Here is a 22497-nt window from a genome sequence, read left to right on the forward strand (position 1 = left end):
AAAAGTCATGGTCAAGAAAAAATAACAAAATATAAAAAATTTTTTTTTTTTAGATTGTTAGACTAAATCATAAAATATTTTTTAAAAAGAAAATATCAAATCTATAAATGCTTGTATGTGTGTGTGTGCGTGCGTGCGTGTGTGTGTGTGTGTGTGTGTGTGTGTGTGTGTGTGTGTGTGTTCATAGTAACCGGGACCAACGGCTTAACGTGCCTTCCGAAGCACGGATCATCTTCCTTTCGGACAGTCAAGTGATCAGCCTGTAATGTCCTAACCAAACTGGGGATCACAATGTGTTGTGATATCTCCCCACCGGGATTAGAACCCGGGGCCTGCGGATGGTGAGTCCAACGCTCAACCACTGGACCACAGGGGCCGTTAAAAGTATATTGATGGAGCGAATTGCTGTACTTTTTTGTGTCAAATCGGCCGCTAGTGTAGGCGCACTAGGACGGTTAGCCCTACAAACGATAGAAAAATCTCGAAACAGATCATGTTTTAAGATAAGTAAGAAGTCACATTGAGCAGCATACCTACTAATACCAAAATGAACGTAATTTAAGACATGTGATTTAGTTATTTGGTTTAGGTCATTGCTCAATTCATTCATCACGATTGCAATTCAAATATCAAAGGATATCATGTGCCATCTACATGAATAAGATAGTAACTTAATTCTTTTTTACCAGAGATTTATTACCATCGACCACGATATCGTAATTGGAATTTATTCAGAACTTTAAAGTATAACTTTAGTACGCGTATGCGCATATTTAGTGTGGTCTTTCCTCGAGTCCTTGACGACGTGTTTGCCAAAAACTAGTTTGCTTTCGGGGTTCAATGCCATTCGATAATCCGCTTCCTTCAGGTAACGTACCAAAATTTACTTTTTTTAAAAGATATTTGAGATTTTTTTTTATAATATAATTATAAAATTCTTATCGGTCAATATACGTTAATAGACTCTCAAATAAGATAACTAGCACATTATCTGAGAACAAAGCGTCTCTTATAGGTGACTGCTAATAAAATTTAATGTGTCTGTCTTATGTCTACAATAAGACGTTGATAGAAAAAGTTGGCTCCATCTGTCTGTATTAAGGTCATTGTCTTTAAGGTCAAAAGTTTAAAAAGTACATCAGAAATATATTTACCTAGTCCTTCCACAGCTTCATACACTTCAGCGTACTGAGTTTGCGGCTTTAAATTATTATGGCTTTTTAATATTTTCCCATATATATCATCGTTCACTGTATAATGATAGTTAGACCCACGATTAGACATTTTGCACCACTGTGTATCACTTAGAAAGGTTCACAAGAAACTGGCGACCGCGACGCGATGAGAATCGCCATATAAAGTAAATAAAAAAAGTCAAGGGCAAAAGGGTTTCTAAATTTAAATTTCTTATTGGGTTCGAACGCGCGGGCGACTCTCTTATGGACTAATACTGTACTGATTCACCTCGGGCGCGCAGACCGCAAAAATCGCGCACAGCCTAACACATTGTTCACATAAACATTTATCCACACCCATAGTGCAGCTGCTGACTACAGCGTAAACACAATACTCACAAGACTATCAATATCCTCAATAATTGCTATGTCTATCTATGGACACATTGTCACACAGACGGGAAGTTACATCATAAGAATATGTACATAGGTATTAGATTCGCTTTGACGGATTTTCCGGTTGAGCGAGTTTGTAGCATTGCATTGTTTAGCGCAGCAAAAAGGACCGAATCCGCATACATTCAAAATTGAATATTATTTAATTACATTACACACCTAGAGAGAAATATGCACCTGTTTTGACGTACAAAATATATCTTTGTTTAGAAAAACGCCTGCCAAATATGATAAATTAAATTCTTTTTTGTTTTATTGTTTGAATTTATTTATTTTGTGAATATTTTTACTAATGTTAATGTCTTTCTTTGTGTGTGGCGTCCTTTTACAACAAACAATTTCTATTCTATTCTATTTCATAAATATTTGTAGCAGTTGAATATATTGTCTCATCTCGAAATAGACAACGAATTAACATATCCTTCACTAACCGTCTAGTTTATCAATTATTTCCTTTAATATATATCTAGCGCTGTAAATGCTTGCGCTAATGAACACACGTTGCGCTGACGCCGCTTCGATAAAGTCTTGAGGCGTCACTTGATGACGTAGTCACCACGGAATTTGCCTCTTCGCTCTTACACTTATTTTATTTTGAAAGACTTGCATCTAACTTGACAAAGATATAGGTACTTATGGGTGGAAAAAATGCGGGTAATTAAGTGTATTTTATTTACCAATAGGGACTGAGAAGCAAACAGTAAAGCTACGAATGTTACTTGCAATAAAATACAATACAAAAACGCTTTATTGCACATATAAACACAACGTAGTGACTAAGATTGAGAAGGGAATGTTAAGTTGGTTTGGACACGAGAGCAGATGAAGGATAATAGGATTACGAAAGCAGTATATGAAGCGAAGGTTGGTGGCAGGGCTGGCAGAGGAAGACCTAGAAGGACGTACATTGACCAAATTAGAGATGTCCTTAGAAAAGGTTCAGTACGATCTACTCTGAACCGGCGTGCGTGTATGAAACGATTGATGAATGAGGAGGAAGCAAGAGAAATGTGTCAGGATCGAAGCAAATGGAATTCCGTAGTCTCTGCCTACCCCGGTGGGAAATGGGCGTAGTTTATGTATATAAGTATAGACACAACATTAAAATGAATTACAAAAATCACAAGAGAAGCACAATCGGCGGCCTTATTCCTAAATATAAATTTCTTCCAGGCAACTTTACTTACTATAGTAAACATGAATGCTATAAATCGTCATTGAAAGGGGAAGAACATTGATTATTTCGAACGGCTTGATTAATATTCTAGTAGAATAATAATTATACTTTGATAAAGAAGATTCTATCAATACATGAATGTCGAAACATTTACGCTACATTCCAAAATACTAGTCACTTTGTCAATAAAAAATAACATAACATATATTTGCCAATTTACAGTGTGTTAAATAAGTAAAAGTATAGAATTGAAAATAAATTAAAATGACACAAACAACATCAACAGTGGCTGCAAGTTGTCTTTGATTACTTGTGGCTCTGCCCACCCCATTAGGGATTACGGGCGTGAGTTTATGTATGTATGTGACACAAAAAATAATGAATATTCCGACGGAAATTCGACTTGAATTCCACTTGATATCAACTCAGAAACACTGTCTGAATCATCCTTCAAAGGTTTCGTTACGATGATGTCACTAACACCCTGTATTTGCCAATATAGGTAGAGTTGAAAGAAGATACAGTGTGGTGTTCAGAACTGTAGCCTTGAAAATGCTTTAGTTAATTAAAAATAGAATTATTAATAGTTTGACGTTCTGTTTCTTGAAATATTTTAGTTTTTTTACCATGCGTCAGACCTGTTTTATAGTTAACCATGTTTAGCGTCTGACATAATAATTGATGATACTATTAAACAAGTAATTATTATATGTATAACTATATATACTTATATGCAAATGTCGTCTCAAAAACGGTTACCTAAAAATCTAAGTTCATGGTGCTTTTGTGTCTAGAATCAAACCATTTTCAGGTACTTATATATTTTTTTTATTTTATAGTTAAATTAAAAGCACAATTTATCGCATCGTCTGAAGACATTATTTATTACTCAAATCCTAATAATTATGCACCAAAATAACAGATAATATGTAGTTGGCAAATGGCGCTCAAACACTAAAGGGAAATATGAAGACTAGGACATTTTTATCAGATATTACATGAAGATATTTAAAACGAAAAAAGTCTCGTAATGGATTTCAATATAACAAAGAAGACTACTTAAGATAAAACACTATTTATCGGGCTGTACAAAGAAAAAAAATCCAAGGCTTTAACGCTACTTAATATAAAAGAAAGCTCGCTTTAGGAGATCGGTGGCGCAGCGGTTAACGCGCTCGGTCTGCGATTGTTGAAGTAAAGCAACTTTCGCAAAAAAGGCTGGTCATAGGATGGGTGACCACCAAAAAAAAGTTTTCATCTCGAGCTCCTCCGTGCTTCGGAACGTTAAGCCGTTGGTCCCGGCTGCATTATCAGTCGTTAATAACCACCAATCCGCACTGGCCCCGCATGGTGGTTTAAGGCCCAATCTCCCTATCCATCCACAGGGAAGGCCCGTGCCCCAGCAGTGGGGACGTTAATGGGCTGGTAATGATAAAAGAAAACTGATTGAAAATCTAGCAGCATTGTCTTATCGTAGTCGCTCAATCCTTAAATGAGAGAATTACCAAAATTAAACAAGCAGATGACATTGCTACTTTTACCATAAATAAAAATCACTATACATACTTAAACTCACGCCTATTTCACACCGGGGTAATCAGAGACTATGGAATTCCATTTGCTTCGATCCTGACACACTTCTCTTGCTTCCTCTACATTCATCAATCGTTTCATACACGCACGCCGGTTCAGAGTAGATCGTACTAAACCTTTTCTAAGAACATCTCCAATAAAGATCTAGGTGGATATAAAGTCCTGTGTGTGCAGCAGTGTATTGTATTGTAAGCAGTTCTATTTTGAATTCACAGCAGTAAACACAGGCACTAAGTTTCTGCGCTTTACATAAAGGTTACTAAAGTAGGCCAATACTATACGTAGTTTTCCTTGTAAGATACGTTAAGGGAAAATTAATATTTATAATACCTTACCCTAGTTTTATTTTGCATTTAATGTACATACGCTTATGTACATAATAATAATATATTATAATAATCAATTTAATCGCAAAAAATGAAAGAAATACAAAAATGTTTACTTAAAACAACTAGATAATAACTATAATAAGCAGAGACCGCGGAATTCCACTTATTACAAAAATATAGTATGTATTTTACAAGACAAATAATAGAATAATGTCAATTTTGTTCCAATATACAAATATTAGATTAAACAGAATACAATTATTATTCTTCATTCATTATTATCATTAGCTATATCATAAAAAATCAGAATGACATGAAACAACTTTGACCGTAAACGCCTGTTCATTTCAACAGAGCAATAGAACAGCAAGTAATAATAATAATAATAAAAATTTATTCAGAAAAAAAAAAACATTAAGTACTTATAACTATTTACAAACAATCATCTTCAGACAAAGTATTGGTACATAATATTTTAACTGTTATTAAACATTCATACAAGATTAGCTGTAACTCCTGCACTAGGCTAAAGCCCGTATCGCAGAAGTCACGTTCAAACGTTACCATTATAGTTAGAACATACTATCTTATACTCTGCTAAAACATTATAAAGAAAAAAAAAATATAATAATAATACACTAAATAAGTTGTTAATAGTTACATTTGAACAACTACACTAACAAACAATAATATTTGACTTTAAAATAAATGAGATCATTGTTAAAAAGAAGAATCTTATTTGTATGTATGTCTGTGAGTGTATATTTAAATATATGTATTATGTTTATGTGTAATAAAGGGTATGAGTGACTGTGTGTGTATGTGTGTGTGAGTGTGTGTGTATGAGTGTGATAGCGTAGGAAATTATTTCATAAGGTTTTTGGTTGATACTTTCAATTAAATATGCTAAACATGTATCCGAACACTCTAATGTCATATGAATGTCAACACGCTACGAATTTCCGTTCTTTTAATGTAACGTTTTAAAAATACTGAAATATAAAATGTATTATTCTTTTTACAATAATTTATGTACTTTTTGATGATGTTTAACTTTAATATATTAGGACAATTTATTCCTTATTTTGTAATGTTGCCATTACTCTTGGAGCGATTCTGATTGGTCTATAATGACGTGATAGAATTTTGCTAGCAGTGTGGGGTAAAGGTTTTATAAGGCGTAGCATGGCGCCGATTACCTCAGTCTCAGTCTGGGAGTGATCGGTGCCGCAGCCAGATTACAGAAGATAAGTATTCTTTATATTGAATTGCTATAGCTTGCTGTACATAAATGTGTGTTTCGAGTTACTTATAATATATTTATATATATTTCATATATGCTTTGTAAAATGTAACTATGTGCTTTAAAAGATGTGTTGCTGTGGAGTTTCTTGCCGTTCTTCTACACAGCCATAACACCTTCCGAACTGGCGGTAAATTCGTAATAAAATAATGCTTAAATGATAATACAATATTTTTATTATTTTGTCAATGTATCTACGAATATGTTTAATATTCGTAAACATGAATTTATTCTACTTTCTATACCTAGCACATGTTATTGAATTGGTTTATTAAACGGTGGTTCATACCTACAAATGAATTAGTTCTTTGATATATGAATACCCACAATTTTAGTAGTTCCTTAAATTGGAAATCTATTTGGATACGAATATCTTTTATATGCTATTTAATATTTATTACATGGCTATGTCGTAATTACATGATTGGTAGTTGTTTGTAACTATTATATTACAACCATATTTATATTGAACTTACTTTTCATCTCCTTCTTACATATTTTCCAATAAGATTACAGGTAATCCATATATCTACCTTTAAATAAAGTTATTACGTATTGAAAGCTCGCTTTTCTTTGTAATCTTAATAACACATTTATTTTTGAAATCTAACATCAGAAGTGGGATACGTTAAACAAATATTAATCCTCGCCCTATACCAATTTCAGGATGGATATGGAGATGCTTGAAGGACTGCTCAAGGCGATTCGAGATGCTGTGTCATCTAATAGTCGCCATGATGATGATGTCGCGTTGCCGCCCTTTGATTCAGCCTGTAATGGATGGATATGGAGATGCTTAAAGGACTGCTCAAGGCGATTCGAGATGCTGTGTCATCTAATAGTCGCCATGATGATGATGTCGCGTTGCCGCCCTTTGATCCAGCCTGTAATGGTGAGTCAGACTGGCCAAACGGTTTATTTAAAGTCCAACAAACAATAAATACAACTGTTCAAAAATCGACAGGGTTCACTCCGCTTCGCTTATTAATCGGTGTTGATGGTAATATTCCGTGTGTTCAGGCTCGTTTAAGAGATATTGACGCAACTGAACAAAATGTTGATGTGTTATCTGAACGACAAGTAGCTCAGGAACGATTACTTAGGGTTGCAGAAAATTTAAGCCTCGATTTGATCAATTTAGACGAAACAATCAAAACTTTGAAGTTGGCAATATAGTTTACTGTAATCAAGATCACAGGCGTAATGAAAAGTTAAGTGTGAAATTTAAGGGACCTTATGAAATCACAACAATACTTCCTAACGATCGGTTCTTACTTAGAGGAATAGGAAATTTGAGGAATTTGACTATTGCCAAAAAAAAATTGAGATACTGGCCAGGCGAATGGATTGAAGAAAATGCTGTTGTTGAAAATGCCATTTTGAATCAGTCTGAATAATTTTTTTTTACGTTTAAATCAAGTTTTAAAAATTCTATTTGTTTTCATTATTATATACATATTTTTTACAATTTTTTAATCAAGTTTGAATAATTCTATTTGCTTTCATTATTATATATTTTTTTCAATTTTTTAATCAAGTTTGAATAATTCTATTTGTTTTCATTATTACATATTTTTACTATTTTTTAATCAAGTTTGAATAATTCTATTTGTTTTCATTATTACATATTTTTACAATATTTTTAATCAAGTTTGAATAATTCTATTCGTTTACATTATTATATATTTTTACTATTTTTTCATCATTGCTTTTACAACGCATTTGTAAAGGAAATGCTACTATGATTATCTTTCTTTACAATATTCTTGTGTGTTAGAATGCCACTATAGGTGTAGGATATGTGTTAGAATGACACCATAGGCGTAGGATAAGTGTTAGAATGACACTATAGGTGTAGGATATGTGTTAGAATGACACTATAGCTGTAGGATATGTGTTAGAATGACACTATAGGCGCAGAAAGTGTTAGAATGACACTATGCGTAGGAGAGGTGTTAGAATGACACTATAGGCGCAGAAAGTGTTAGAATGACACTATGCGTAGGAGAGGTGTTAGAATGACACTATAGGGGTGAGATACATGACCCATGACTTTTGACTGATTACAGTTGACTGATTATTTATGACAGATAATTTGTGGCAGATTACTATTAGAAGATTACTTTTACAGATTTTAGAGATTATATTGGTCGGAAGTTACAATAAATATTTCAGTTTATTCCAGCAAGTTAAGAATGAGATTCATATTTTTTTTTAACTAGGAGTAGTTATTTTGGGCACCCTATTAATAAGTATATTTAATATTTAAATCCTATCCTATTTACTTCGGGACGAAGTACTTGTCAGTATGGCCGTGATAGCGTAGGAAATTATTTCATAAGGTTTTTGGTTGATACTTTCAATTAAATATGCTAAACATGTATCCGAACACTCTAATGTCATATGAATGTCAACACGCTACGAATTTCCGTTCTTTTAATGTAACGTTTTAAAAATACTGAAATATAAAATGTATTATTCTTTTTACAATAATTTATGTACTTTTTGATGATGTTTAACTTTAATATATTAGGACAATTTATTCCTTATTTTGTAATGTTGCCATTACTCTTGGAGCGATTCTGATTGGTCTATAATGACGTGATAGAATTTTGCTAGCAGTGTGGGGTAAAGGTTTTATAAGGCGTAGCATGGCGCCGATTACCTCAGTCTCAGTCTGGGAGTGATCGGTGCCGCAGCCAGATTACAGAAGATAAGTATTCTTTATATTGAATTGCTATAGCTTGCTGTACATAAATGTGTGTTTCGAGTTACTTATAATATATTTATATATATTTCATATATGCTTTGTAAAATGTAACTATGTGCTTTAAAAGATGTGTTGCTGTGGAGTTTCTTGCCGTTCTTCTACACAGCCATAACACCTTCCGAACTGGCGGTAAATTCGTAATAAAATAATGCTTAAATGATAATACAATATTTTTATTATTTTGTCAATGTATCTACGAATATGTTTAATATTCGTAAACATGAATTTATTCTACTTTCTATACCTAGCACATGTTATTGAATTGGTTTATTAAACGGTGGTTCATACCTACAAATGAATTAGTTCTTTGATATATGAATACCCACAATTTTAGTAGTTCCTTAAATTGGAAATCTATTTGGATACGAATATCTTTTATATGCTATTTAATATTTATTACATGGCTATGTCGTAATTACATGATTGGTAGTTGTTTGTAACTATTATATTACAACCATATTTATATTGAACTTACTTTTCATCTCCTTCTTACATATTTTCCAATAAGATTACAGGTAATCCATATATCTACCTTTAAATAAAGTTATTACGTATTGAAAGCTCGCTTTTCTTTGTAATCTTAATAACACATTTATTTTTGAAATCTAACAAGTGCGTGTGTGCGTGTATGCGTGTCTGCGGGTGTAATGTAGGTATGTAAGACAGAGTGTTATTTAAGAGTATTTATGCTGTGATCCTTAAAAGATCTTCCGTCTCCTCATAGCTTAGAGATAATAGCCATTTCTTTAATGTTTCTTGCGCTTGATTAGTTTTCAATTTACAAATAGAGCAAATTTTATTAATCTTATTGTATAGGTACGGATGTAGAAAATTAGGAAAACGCCTGGCAAAACTAGTACTGACTATAGGTAGAGGGATATTAAATCTCCTTTTTTCAAGTAGGACAGTGTACTCATTAGATCTGATAATACTCTTATGAGTCATTGACAACGCCCTTAAAATAAATAATTGCCGAACATTTAAAACTTTACATTCCTTGTATAATAAGTTAGTGGGGAACATGAAACGCTTTCTAAGCATAACTTTTAATATAGAGCGCTGGGCTCTTTCTAGATGGAGTAGTTCAGAATTCGCTGACCCGCCCCAAACTGGTATACAATACGTTATTATAGACTCACAAAGAGCAGTATACACAGTAAAGAGAAGTTTCTTGGGTGCAGCTGACCTCAGGCGACGCATAATATAAATAAGTCTTCGGACTCTATCGGAAGTTTTTGCTATGTGGTCGCAAAAAGTGAGCTTTTCGTCCATAACTACACCAAGGTATTTGATATTGGTCGTTCTGTTTATACTATTGCAACTGCATTTGGATGTCCTGTTTATCAGATGAGCCTTACATAGATGAACTTTTATATCAGGTGTGATTTTTGGCTTTGAGGCTTTAGTTTTATGAAAACATAAAAATTTACTTTTAGATGCATTTAGTGTAAGTAAGTTATTTTGTAACCAACCAGCCACCACAGAGATACCGGCTTCCATATTTTGAAATACCTTATCCCATGAAACTTCATCAAAAATTAATACAGTGTCATCAGCATAACATATTATGTCAGCATTCAACGGCTTATGCGCGAAAATGTCATTAATATAGAGGAGAAACAATGTAGGCCCTAATATACTACCCTGTGGGACTCCAAATTTTACAGGATAAGGTTCACTATATCTACTATCTACTTTAACTATCTGGGTTCGTCCGGTTAGGTAACTCTTAAACCATTCCAGTGCAGATCCTCTTACACCCAGCAAGTCTAGCTTTCTTAACAGGATTGGAATAGAAACAGTATCGAAAGCCTTTGCGAGGTCTAGAAAGATTCCTCCACAGGCTTTACCGCTGTCTAGATGTTTAGATACAATGCTGGTGAGGAGGGAAACTGCATCCTCCGTAGACTTTCCTTGACGAAATCCAAACTGCCTCCCTGATATCAGTTGATGATGCTCTATGAATCCTACTAAACGTTTGCTAACTATTTTCTCAATTATTTTAGCGAAAGCATTTATGAGCGAAATTGGTCGGTAGTTAGAAGGAGTGGCTTTATCACCTCCTTTATGTATAGGGATAACTGCTGCTTGCTTCCATTTTTCAGGAAATAACCCTTCGGATAGACTTAGGTTACATATGTGACTTAGGGGTTGTAGTATGTGAGGTTTGATTAATTTTAATAAATGATGTGTGACTCCATCCAGTCCTGGAGCACTGTCAAGTTTGAGATTTGTTATAATAAGATCTATTTCGGTTTCACTGGTTGGTCGGAGGAATAGAGATACAGATGGTGAAAGAGAAGGTGATGATACCCTAGCTGCAAGAGATTCTTCTGACTCACCGATTCTGTTTAATATATCATCAGCTAATTTTTGTCCTACGGTGGAAAAATATTTGCCGCAAGCATTCAGAGACTCTTGAGCAGTATCTTTGATGTTTAGAAGCTCCGAGGGTTGGTTTGCTAAGCGCTGTGTATATGTTATGTCTTTAATGCTCTTCCACAATTTCTTTGGGTTATTCTTATGTTCTTCTAATATTCCAGCATCGTGCTTTTCTTTTAAATTGCGTAGTAAAGATTTATAATAATTGCGGTAACGAGTGTACACCCTCTTTGCAATAACATCGTTTTTATTCTGTTTAGTTTCGGCATGTAGTTTATCTCTATGTTTTGAACATTTAATAAGACCTGGTGTCATCCAAGGCTGTATCGTGTACTTTGATCGAGAAATTTTAATTTGGTTTGAATTGTTTTCAATAATATTAGTGAGAATTGATGTAAAAGTTTCCTCAGCTTCTACTAATGAACTTGTTTCTGTTACAGAAGACCAGTCGATATTTGCAAGTTCAGTGCAAATTTTTTCAATGTCCATTTTTTTCACCAACCTTTTATTACAATTGTATTTTGGTAGATTTGTGTTAATTCCAGCTATTACTAAACTATGGTCAGTAATACTGCTTTGACACACAATCCCTGACGTTTCAAATCCTTTGTATACTAAAATGTGATCTAAACAAGAGTCACCACGAGTTGGTATATTTATCACACTCTCTAAACCTAGTTCAGCACAAAGGCAAAGGTATTGTGATGTTTTGATATTGTCTTCCAAAATATTTAAATTTATGTCTCCTGCTATTATAATGCAATTCATATTACTAAGAGAATATTTCAACAGCTCTAGGGACATCAAAAATCTAGTGGGATCATCAAAAGATGGAGACCTATATATACCAAATACAGTACATATATTTCCAATAGATACCTTTAGACAGTTGGCATCATTAAATTCAGGTTCCGAGACCTGGGCATTAATAGAGTTCCTTATGTAGGCAACAACTCCACCAGCTTTGTTAATAAACTTAATCGTTCTATAAGAAGTGTATCCATTTATTTGAGGGATAATTGAATGCTCATTTAACCAACATTCAGTCATGATTAAAACATCAAGCCCAATATTCAAGCGATTAAAAACTACAAGAAAATCGTTAAGATTACCATTTAAACTTCTAATATTAAATGTTAAAATTTTAAAATTGTATTTATCAGTAAGAAATTGGCTACAAAGTTCTGGATAAACTACAGAATGACAGTCTTTAGTTAACGAGTCGATATCCTTTAAAGTATTTAGGTCAACCATTATCAAAATTAATAATTAATAAAAAGGTGATAACTTTGCACTGGAAGAGTATAGACTGCCTTCTTGTAAAGCCAGAAAATTCAGTAAAGAACGCTTTTTTGCAGAATACACAGCATAAATGATGGTATGTGAGTGAATGTAATGTGTTGTGTGACGTGTGGAGTGTGTTCTTAAGGTAAATACAGTAGTAATCTATATCGTTGGCCACAGAGCCATGGTGGAACATTAATCTACTAATTATATAAAAAAAGTGCAAAAATATAAAAATATGAGGAATGTAATTACGATAACTAGGTATGCAATATACCTTTATGTCAAAAGTAAACATTGATATTATACTTCGAGGAGGCGAATTGTTTGAAAACAACTCTACTCAGTATATTTTATCCATTACGCACAGAAGTTATAAAGATCACCAAATTACATGTAAAATACTTGTTAATTTCGATAAAATGAATGTGATAATGATATATTTTTTTTAATTTACATGTTTAGTTTGATAAAATATCGCACTAAAATTAGCAATGTTATTGTGATATGTAATATTTGTAAATATAGCAAAGGGTATCTAAGCAGAGGTCTTGCGGTAACACACAGAGCAAGGTTATCTGTGAACTGACACTGTTGGTCAAACGATACACCAGCCACATACTGTGTTCAATTTCAGTTGTCCAAACATTTGGGAAACAACATTAACACGTTCTCTGCCGGTAGTATAAAAAATAAAAAAGACAAAAAAACTTTTTGGTGGAAATATAAGCGCTAGATCAATATATACATATATATATATGAAGTGTTTTGATTCGACACTGGATTCCATAGATATTTAAAAAAAAAGTTGCGAGGTCATAATTGACCTACGCGGCGCTGTAATACTTATAAGTGAATATCCGTTATGCAGGCGCCGTGTAGTGCACGCCTCCGGTCACCCCACACCTAAGAGATTGAAACATGAATTGCTGAAAAAAGATGGACCTGTTGCTAAATTGAGACGTTTCTGCGTCGGTTGCTACAAAGAAAATGTTAAAATACATGGGTCAAAAGTCGCTCGGAATAAAACTAAAAAAGTAGTTACATACTGTAAGAACTGTCCTGGTACAGTATATTATTGCTTACAATGCTTCAATAAATCTCACCGTTATTTGTAGTTTGTTTTTTTAATAATTTAGTAGCGAACTGTGTAATAATTAATACAAATAAACATGATTTATAATGGATGCATTTGTTTTTTCCTAATTGCTTTGCAATTTCACCCATATAATTTTCATCTTTACGATTACTCAAATACCATACTAAAGGACTGGTCTACAGCGCCATTCCGGTCACCTGCTATAGAGAAATGTTCAGTAAACATGGCCTACGGCTCACAAATCAGTTTCAAACTTAGTCCTACCGTGAGGTCACTGATGCCCTACGCGGCGTCTCGATCTAGTTCAGTTGAGGTCACCGATGACCTACGCGGCAGAGAACGTGTTAAGCAGCCGAATACAATGGCAATTGGCCTCCAACTTAGTGAGATACGGAAAAATATTGATAGGTATGAAAAACAGACACATAAGTTTAGCTATTTGTCATCATAGGATATATTCCGTGCTTCGGAAGGCACGTTAAGCCGTTGGTCCCGGTTACTATTTACTGATGTAAGTGAGTAATCGTTACATCAGCCATGTCAGGGGCCTTTGGCGGCTCAATCATAACCCTGACACCAGGGTTGATGAGGCTGGTATTCCACCTCACAATCCACACGATAAGAAGAAGAATTATAGGATTATTTAGGTAGACAGGCTTGCAGAACAAAACAAACAAACGAGCGCAATCCCTGGGTGAGCAGAGCCACTGTTGATACGAAGTCTTAACATGGATATTATCAACCCTATAGCGACGAATCAGCCTATCGCCCGTAACGTTAGTCCATTATGTTAGTAGCACAATACATCTGTTGGATTTTACAAAATGCCCGGGAAGACAAGTAGCTGAACGTCTTCTACGTTTTTTATTCGCATAATACATTGCATGCCTAGTTTTACATGCTAATTGAAAGCTACTTGGAAAGATATTATGTATCCACAGTGACGTCATAAGTGCCACAGACGTCGCCACTCAAGCGCTTCAAGTAGATAGGTATATCAACCAAATCGAACAGAGACCATCAGAACCAATAGCGATTGCGCAAGGTTTGTTTACGGCGCGCGGTCCCGATCGCTCCACTAACACGCCACCGATATAGCACAAGGCCGGACAATAAAAGCAGCTGACTCATTCTCTACTGCAACTCCTCATTCGTACTCTATGTTTCTATAGTCTATACTCACCGAGGTAAGCACTGAAATCGGTAAAGTATTTCCTCCAGTCCGTGGACTTCAGCTCGGGAGGCTGGGCCGGGCCGCGGTCCGCGCTGTACTTGCGCTCGAGCACAGGGGAGAACGAGACCGACTTAGGGGATGCGGAGCGCGTGCGCACGGACGCCATCCCTCTACCAGGGTGTATATAAGCCGGTGCCGGATGAAATAGCGGGCAGTCGTGGCTGCACCGCGGCTGGGGGAAGACTGGTTATTTTTGCAAACGAGATCGTTTATCTGCGCGCGACGTCGGGTGATAGCGCGGTCGCACTGGCCGTCGCGACGCGCTATTCCCGGCAGGTGGACTTCCGCCGCTGTTTCACAATCGCGAAACTTCATTAACCTCCTTACTCCATTAGAAGGGAGAGTCTAAAAATATTGTAAAAAATGCAGGGCCGCCACCTGCGAGTTATATAAGACGCGTGCGTGCGTGGGCGGGCGGGCGGCGCACTGACACGTACGTACTCACGTGCACGACAAACGTAATCAACAGGTTTGTGGTCGCGAGAAACAAAACGCTTTCGAATTGTATTCGGTGAAATTTGACGACTTGATAATGAGCGCGGAAGGTCTCTATTGTCTCGCATTCGTCACACAAGACCAACGAACCGCAACACAACGTTTCATACAAAAAACGTATCTTATTTCGAGAGCATTCTTAAATCTTAATTACGTATACGCGTCTGTTCGAGATGTATAGACGTTAACGAGTATAAAATCACCATCCATGTGGGCCAAACACCGTTATTATAAGCCGTTAATTACGTAAACAAAGAATAATGTTAGGGACGCAGAGGGTAAAAGATATTCGGCGATGAAATTCGTGTTTATTTTCTTAAGATTCGTTGTGACGGATATTGGCGAAAAGATAACAGTAGAAGAGTAACGTGTTTAAAGATAATATTTATGAGTTAAAGAGTAGGTAAAATTCATGACTCGTATAATCTAAATATTACGATTCAAAATCTTGCTTTGATAATAAACCCAGCATCAAAAAATTGGGTCGGGGTTGCTCATTCTGGTAGTGGTCTGGCCTCGTGTAAGACTACCAGTTAGATACAATATTACCAAGGCCCCCATCTTACGGCGAAACTACGAAGAATTCCAAAGATCCTAATTCTAGAATTTTAAAGCTTTTCAAACAATAACTATATCCTAATACTTTCAAACGTCAGCTCGTTCGATGATGTTATAAATAAAGACCCAATCGATCAACTGAGACTACCGTTTAGTTATAATATAAATCTTATCTGAGTTTTATACCACATTGTTCTTAGCGAGTCGTGGGCGGCGCCCAGCAGTGGGCGTGGGCGGGGCACAGCCGAAGGTCGCGCTGTGACGCGAAACTTAACTAAATAACATAAAACGCGAACTAAGTTTATATGTTTGTGATGTAAGAATTTACGTTCACGTGCGTATCATTCATTTTATATTTTCAATCGTAGTTATTATCGTACCTCCGCTGTGACATCGATTTTAAATGATTGATAAAGTCAACTTTTAGCATGTTTAATTTACTTATCGATTAGTATTTTTTATCTCTCAATCAGGGGGCCTAAAAAGGCCATATTGAGTTTTCATCTAAAAAATCAATATTGAAATTTGACACTTGTTTGACATGACTACTTAATGCTATGCAAATGTCAAACGGCAGTATTGATTTGTAAAATGATAATATGCTCAATGTGTCTATTTTAAACCCTTTAATTATAAGATCATTTAATTTAAAAATCATAAAGAAACAAACAAATAAATAACTTATATATACCTACAGATAGACGAATTCAGATTTAGATCTTTTCTCTCACTAAATCTCTTGCTTACTTTACTTCAAGTAAAAAGAGGTACTCAAGTATTTAAATATGTCTTTAATAAATTTCCGATATGGTAACGCCAGTTAGTTTTGCCATAACTTAAACATCTGGTTGGAAACTCTTCATAGGTCGACTACTGATTTTGGTAGTCGATTAACCAATTAAGGAAGGGTTTTTTTTAATTACATAATTCGCAGTTTTATCGACTGATAGAAATCACATTAACGGCACATACTATATTAGGTATACAGCTGTTTTAGATCAAATTAATAGAGCTATTACAATGTATAGATAGAGATTCTGTATAACAAAACACAAATGTTGTGTTGTGTTTTAATTAATTGTAATTTTAATTTATAAGTCACTACTGACTGGACTTTTCAGGCTTGAATCACCTGATTGTCTGAAGAAATAAGTTGATTCCGTGCTTCGGAGGGCACGTTAAGACGTCCCGGCTATTAGCCGTAAAAATGCCTCCACCAACCTACAGTGGAGCAGTGTGGTGGAATATGCTCCATACCACCTCCGGTTGATTGCGGGGAGGCCTGTGCCCAGCAGTGGCACGTATTAGGCTGCTTATGTATGTATGTAAAAAACGTTTAAGTACATATTACAGTAAATAAATCTCTGTTCTTTTATTTATCTATAATCTTAACAAGGATAACGAATGTGCCCTAGATGGAGAAAAATAATATTTGCGCTCGTAATAATAGAATGCATTTCTTACACAATGCTTTAAAATCGATTCCTAGTAATATGAGTCATAAACAAAGTAATTCATTATTTAACGGTACCGTAATATAATTCATAGATTTCAATTCCAATGGCATAATCCGATCGCCGCCCACATCATCACATTGTAAAAAGAACTCTTATTTAAAAGATACATAACATAATCCATCTTCACATCATGTCTAAGACACTTGTGACAGCATGACGAATTTTGTGATTTATGAATGTATGTATGACTTAGTTCCTGGACATTGAAATTAATTTATTTGACCGGGTCAAAGATAAATTATAAAATGCTAAGATGATTAAAAATCAATCTCATTTTACTTTTCGACTTATTTTCGAATTTTATTTTTGAATTAAATAACAATGAGTGCGACGTTTGACCGCTTTTATTGATGACGTCACAGGACAGTATGTCCACACAAACTCCAAAGAAAACTTTCGTTTTGACGTTTCGTAAAAAGTATCTCATTAGACTAGGTAGGTAGGTTAGCCTATTTATGTGTGCTCATATCTAGTGTCGACGAGTGATTTATTGATATTACCTACCTATTGCAAATGCCTGATACCTGTAAACATATTATACATCAGTTTATCTATGTATCTACTACAACGTAAATTATAGACTCAAAAACATACATATTTGATAAAACTTTGATACATAACAGAGTGACTACTGAAGTTTAAACTAAGTAACATAACTGTTTTGTTGATAACCGCCCAGCGGTAGAACAGTGGGCTCACGATCCGGAGGTCCCAGGTTCGATTCCCGGTGGGGCATGTTAAATAAAAAATCACTTTGTGAAACTGTTCCTGGTGTGGTCCTGGTGCTAATCTAATGTCTTGCATTACAGTCTGAAATCACCTTATTGTCTGAAAGATGATTACGTGCTTCGGAGGGAACGTTGAGCAGACGGTCCCGGCCACTACTTACTTAAGTAAGTACGGCCACGAGCATTAATATGTATACACTTTGGTACCTTGTCACATTAACTTTTTAGACAAATTGGACTGTAAGTCTCACTAAATGTCAAATATGTTAGTGCGACAGAGTCCTAAAGTGGGTACATTATATTGCTCATGACTTTACGTAGACGTTACTTAAGACCATAGGGACTTTGAACAGCTGAATAACCCTGATGATGATGTTGGTCATTGATATCACTAGTGCACAAGCCACACGAGAGAAGTTGATTACGATATGGCATGATAAGCAGCATGAAACCTAACTTTTTCTTTTCCTGTCTGGTCTGTCCGTTGGTTTAACAGGAAGCTCCGTGACGTGCGGGTACTTAGTTCATCTTGCGATGGATGTACGGTCACGAGCATTAATATGTATACACTTTGGTACCATGTCACATTAACTTTTTTGACAAATTGAACTGTAAGTCTCACTAAATGTCAAATATGTTAGTGCGACAGAGTCCTAAAGTGGGTACATTATATTTCTTATGACTGTACCTCCGACTACCGCAATTGGGATATAGTCGTGATGCGTTATGTGTTATGTAACCTTGATGAATAATGCATAGACAAACCCATCAATAGGTATAGGACATGATTACGAGCAGAACTGACAGGCCACGTCAAAATTTCACACCATACGGAGGACGCTCTTTGATATGTAACGACGTAAATCTATGGCGAACTAGTGATTCGAAATATGAATATTTCATGAAATCCTGGTAGGTAATTTTGGTTTGAATCACGATGCTATGGTATGCTAATATGTAAAATCAGTAACATGGCTGCGTTATTGGACAAACAGAATCATTAAAAAAAAATAGAACGTTCCTTTTTTGAATATGCGACCGTTATTTTAAATATAGGATCAATGGAAGTAGTAGTACATTATCATCTAACTAGCGTTATCCCGTTTTTCACGTGGTCCGCTTACCTAACCTGAAGATTTGACAAGTCCGGTTTTTATAGAAGCAACTACCTATCTGTCCTTCCAACGCGCGAAGGCAAAACCACGCCAATATAGGTTAGGAATTTAGGACACATGCCCCTGAAACGCATTTCTCGGGATTTATGTATATTTTCTCAAGATTTTTTCTTCACCGCCAAGCGAGTGATAACAAATTATGATTCAAAAATGAATTCGAAAACAATTTCGAAAGTCATTGGTTGAGGCGCGTACCGGGATTCGAACCTGCGACGTCACAGTGACAGTCAAGCGTTCTTCCAACTTAGCTACGACGGTTTAATTCGGTTTGATTCGGTTCGGTATTTAATGACGACCGTGTATCACAATCCCGGAAACTATCAAACCCTGTACGCAATTCGGATGGCTAATCAAACAACCACTTTCAGCTGATCCCTTTGGCTCCTAATTATCTTCTACCAAATCCTCCCGATGCGGTACTACCAGGGGTCTTCGGACAATGGTTAATGTGAACCTTGTTTTATTTATAGGCAATTAACACGGTGTGTTGCGGCGCGCGATGGGATGGCTTCATGTTCTTTTGATTGACTGTTGACATTTTGACGCCGGAGTTTCGTCATCATGTCGATACAAAGGCCCCGAATCGTTCCTAACAATGCGGACAGATGTCAAGTTTAGTAACAAAAACTAAACATTCTACGTCAGAAGGCTACAGCCATCCGCTGATATTTCAATGCATATCATAAATTACATTTTTAACTCCGGCAATGTCACTTAAAAGGACAAACGTATGGAACACGAGGATATACCTAAGTAATATATCGCAGTTGATTTCTTGAAACTACAAGTAAATAATGTACGGCTCTTAAGTTAACTTTGAAGCATTCGTCAATTTCACGAATTCACTTAATCGTAATATCTCCCAGAATATAGAGGCAATGACACTATAATACAATAGCATGTGCGCGTGCGTGGAAGACAGCGGGCGGGTAGCACGCGTATACACAACAATAAGTCGTTACGTCCACGATAACGTTTGTTGACGTCGCGTGCGCATCGCGAGTGGGTGCAATTTGCAGTGCCAGTTATTTTTGAGCGCACGCTCTAATTACTGCACGATCAAAGGGACAGTCAGTCAACCAGCCGACACCCAGCACAAACGCTAACGAAGTCAAATCGCCGGATCCGTCGCGCACTTGTCACACGGCGACCGTTTCCAATCGATTCAACACGGACACTCACTGGATTTTACTAGATTGTGAACGCGTGCCGAAAGCGAGGCTGAGGAGGGTTAGCGCGCGAGCAGCGTCGCCGCTGGTGTCGTCGTTGCGACTGACTGCCGCGGCGGCAGACCGCACCATCTGTGGGACGGCTTCTAATGATCTTCGACTCATTGTGCAGAGTTACAGCCTAATGGGGGCGTGGGCGATAAACGTATCGGCTTTTAGTTGTAACTAGTGTCCCGGGAAGGTCGCGGACGTGGAACACGGCGGATCCGCTCGTTCTCGGAAGCCACCGGAATGCGGGACACGGACCGCCATCCACGGAATGTTGCCGCTGCCTCGCTACTTCCCTTCCCGATGTATTTATCTGCTATCTCGGCGGTTCATACTGTCATCAAACTGTCAAGTGGATGAGCTATGCGCTTTCGCCGGTTATTAATTTCCACATTACCGCTGAGTATCAAGGTAAAGGAACAACTAAGACTTCTACTTGGATAATAGATAGGTAGTTTTCGTATTTCTTTTTAGTTGGGAAGACGTCGACCTCATGAACTTGATTGAAATCAACCGCACTAATCATACTTCAACTATATGGTGCAATAGACTTTACAGTGGCACTGCCAATCGAATGAGGGACTTTCCAGACTACTTTCCTCAAAAACAATATAGATGGCACTGTACAAATCGTATTAACCCTCTAATTTCATGAATAACAGACATAATAATAGGTATATTATATTGCGCTTTTCTTATCTTTACTTTTGGGTATAAATGATGACCCTTTTTATTACCCAGGCACAATTACATCTTCCACCCATTATTATTCTGATCAAAATAAAGAGAAGCAATATAGGTAGTAAGATAATTCTATACATATTGTGATCCAAACATCAAGCAACAATTACTTTAATATGCTTCTGCCATTACATTGTATTTTGGAATAATTATATACCCGAGTAATGAGAAAATAGGCAATTATCACGTTAAAGCTGTACAGCGCCATCTATATTGTTTTTGGTGAACGTAGCCTGAAAAGTACTATATCCGCTTGCATTAATTACTATTATAATACTAACATTAAGTATTTATGTATACGTTTTTGTGATAAATATATAAAATATATTATATGTACACCTACATTCTATTTTAAGTAATTTGGTAATATTTAATCTATGTACGAATATTAACATATATTTATGTAACACGACGTTCGTGCCTCACCCAACAGGGTCCACATAATACCAGCGTCGTGGTTCACGCCGCGACTTGTGCTGAGTGAGGCCCTTTTATCTCAGGACGTCCACCACCACCTTATGATCATTGTAATGAACATCCTTCTATGCTTTTTGTACTTGTTTTGTAAAAAAATAAGTGATGTTATTGTCTTGTCTTTGTGTGTGGCGTCCTTTTATAATAAACAATTTCTATTCTATTCTATTCTAAAAGTCCCTCGTTACATCGAACCAGAAGCGTTCACATAATGAAGATGGCGCAGAACGAACTGTAACAAATCCGAATTACCCGATGGTCGTTGGCCGTTGCCTCGTGGTCAGCTAAGCGTAGCGGTAGAACATTATATACGGACTATTTATGATGTGGTTTTTATTTTTTATAATAATATTTATTATCATTACACCATTTCTGACCAGTGCTTTTTGTAATAATATTTATTATTATTATACACTTAATTAGATTATCTTCCGGGTTGGACGCTTGTGGGCGACTCTGTATTTGGAAGCTTGTTAGGAGCCATTCGTTGGACACGCAAATTATAGGGCTCAGAGTAGACCAAGATGTCAAGATGTGATTTATCTGTTTGAGCAAAAAAGGATAAATTATTAGCAAATAATTTTTAGATTCAAGCAGAAGTAAACTCGAATGGTAAAAGATCAATAATAGCTTTAAGATTACTGATATTGTTACCTCTAGACTACCTCTAGATACAAAATTATATAAAAAGAAACTACTCAAATTATCTCCTACAACCTTTTTAATTGCATTTACAAATTATCTACTCACTTAATACACTTAGTACACAATAGATAACGTACCTAAATTA

General features: G+C 35.9%; 2 protein-coding genes across 7 annotated transcripts in view; both read right to left on the bottom strand.

Annotated features, from left to right (window-relative positions):
• LOC126367322 (paxillin) overlaps positions 1–22497 on the bottom strand; it is a 110862-nt gene that overhangs the window by 40188 nt on the left and 48177 nt on the right. For 2 of the 6 annotated variants that reach the window (XM_050010794.1, XM_050010799.1), the window contains exon 1: positions 14752–14923. The exons of 3 other annotated variants lie outside the window; for them this stretch is intronic. In XM_050010794.1, the coding sequence (XP_049866751.1) occupies positions 14752–14908 (157 nt within the window). In that variant the 5' untranslated portion in view covers positions 14909–14923. Of the gene's footprint in view, positions 1–1154; positions 1305–14751; positions 14924–22497 lie in introns of those variants that run through there. One more of the 6 variants, XM_050010795.1, reaches the window with a different exon arrangement.
• Positions 1–22497, bottom strand: part of LOC126367377 (CD63 antigen-like) — a 150637-nt gene that overhangs the window by 33310 nt on the left and 94830 nt on the right. The window lies entirely within an intron of this gene.

The sequence above is a fragment of the Pectinophora gossypiella genome, chromosome 6 (genome assembly GCF_024362695.1).
Source record: "Pectinophora gossypiella chromosome 6, ilPecGoss1.1, whole genome shotgun sequence".
Taxonomy (NCBI): domain Eukaryota; kingdom Metazoa; phylum Arthropoda; class Insecta; order Lepidoptera; family Gelechiidae; genus Pectinophora; species Pectinophora gossypiella.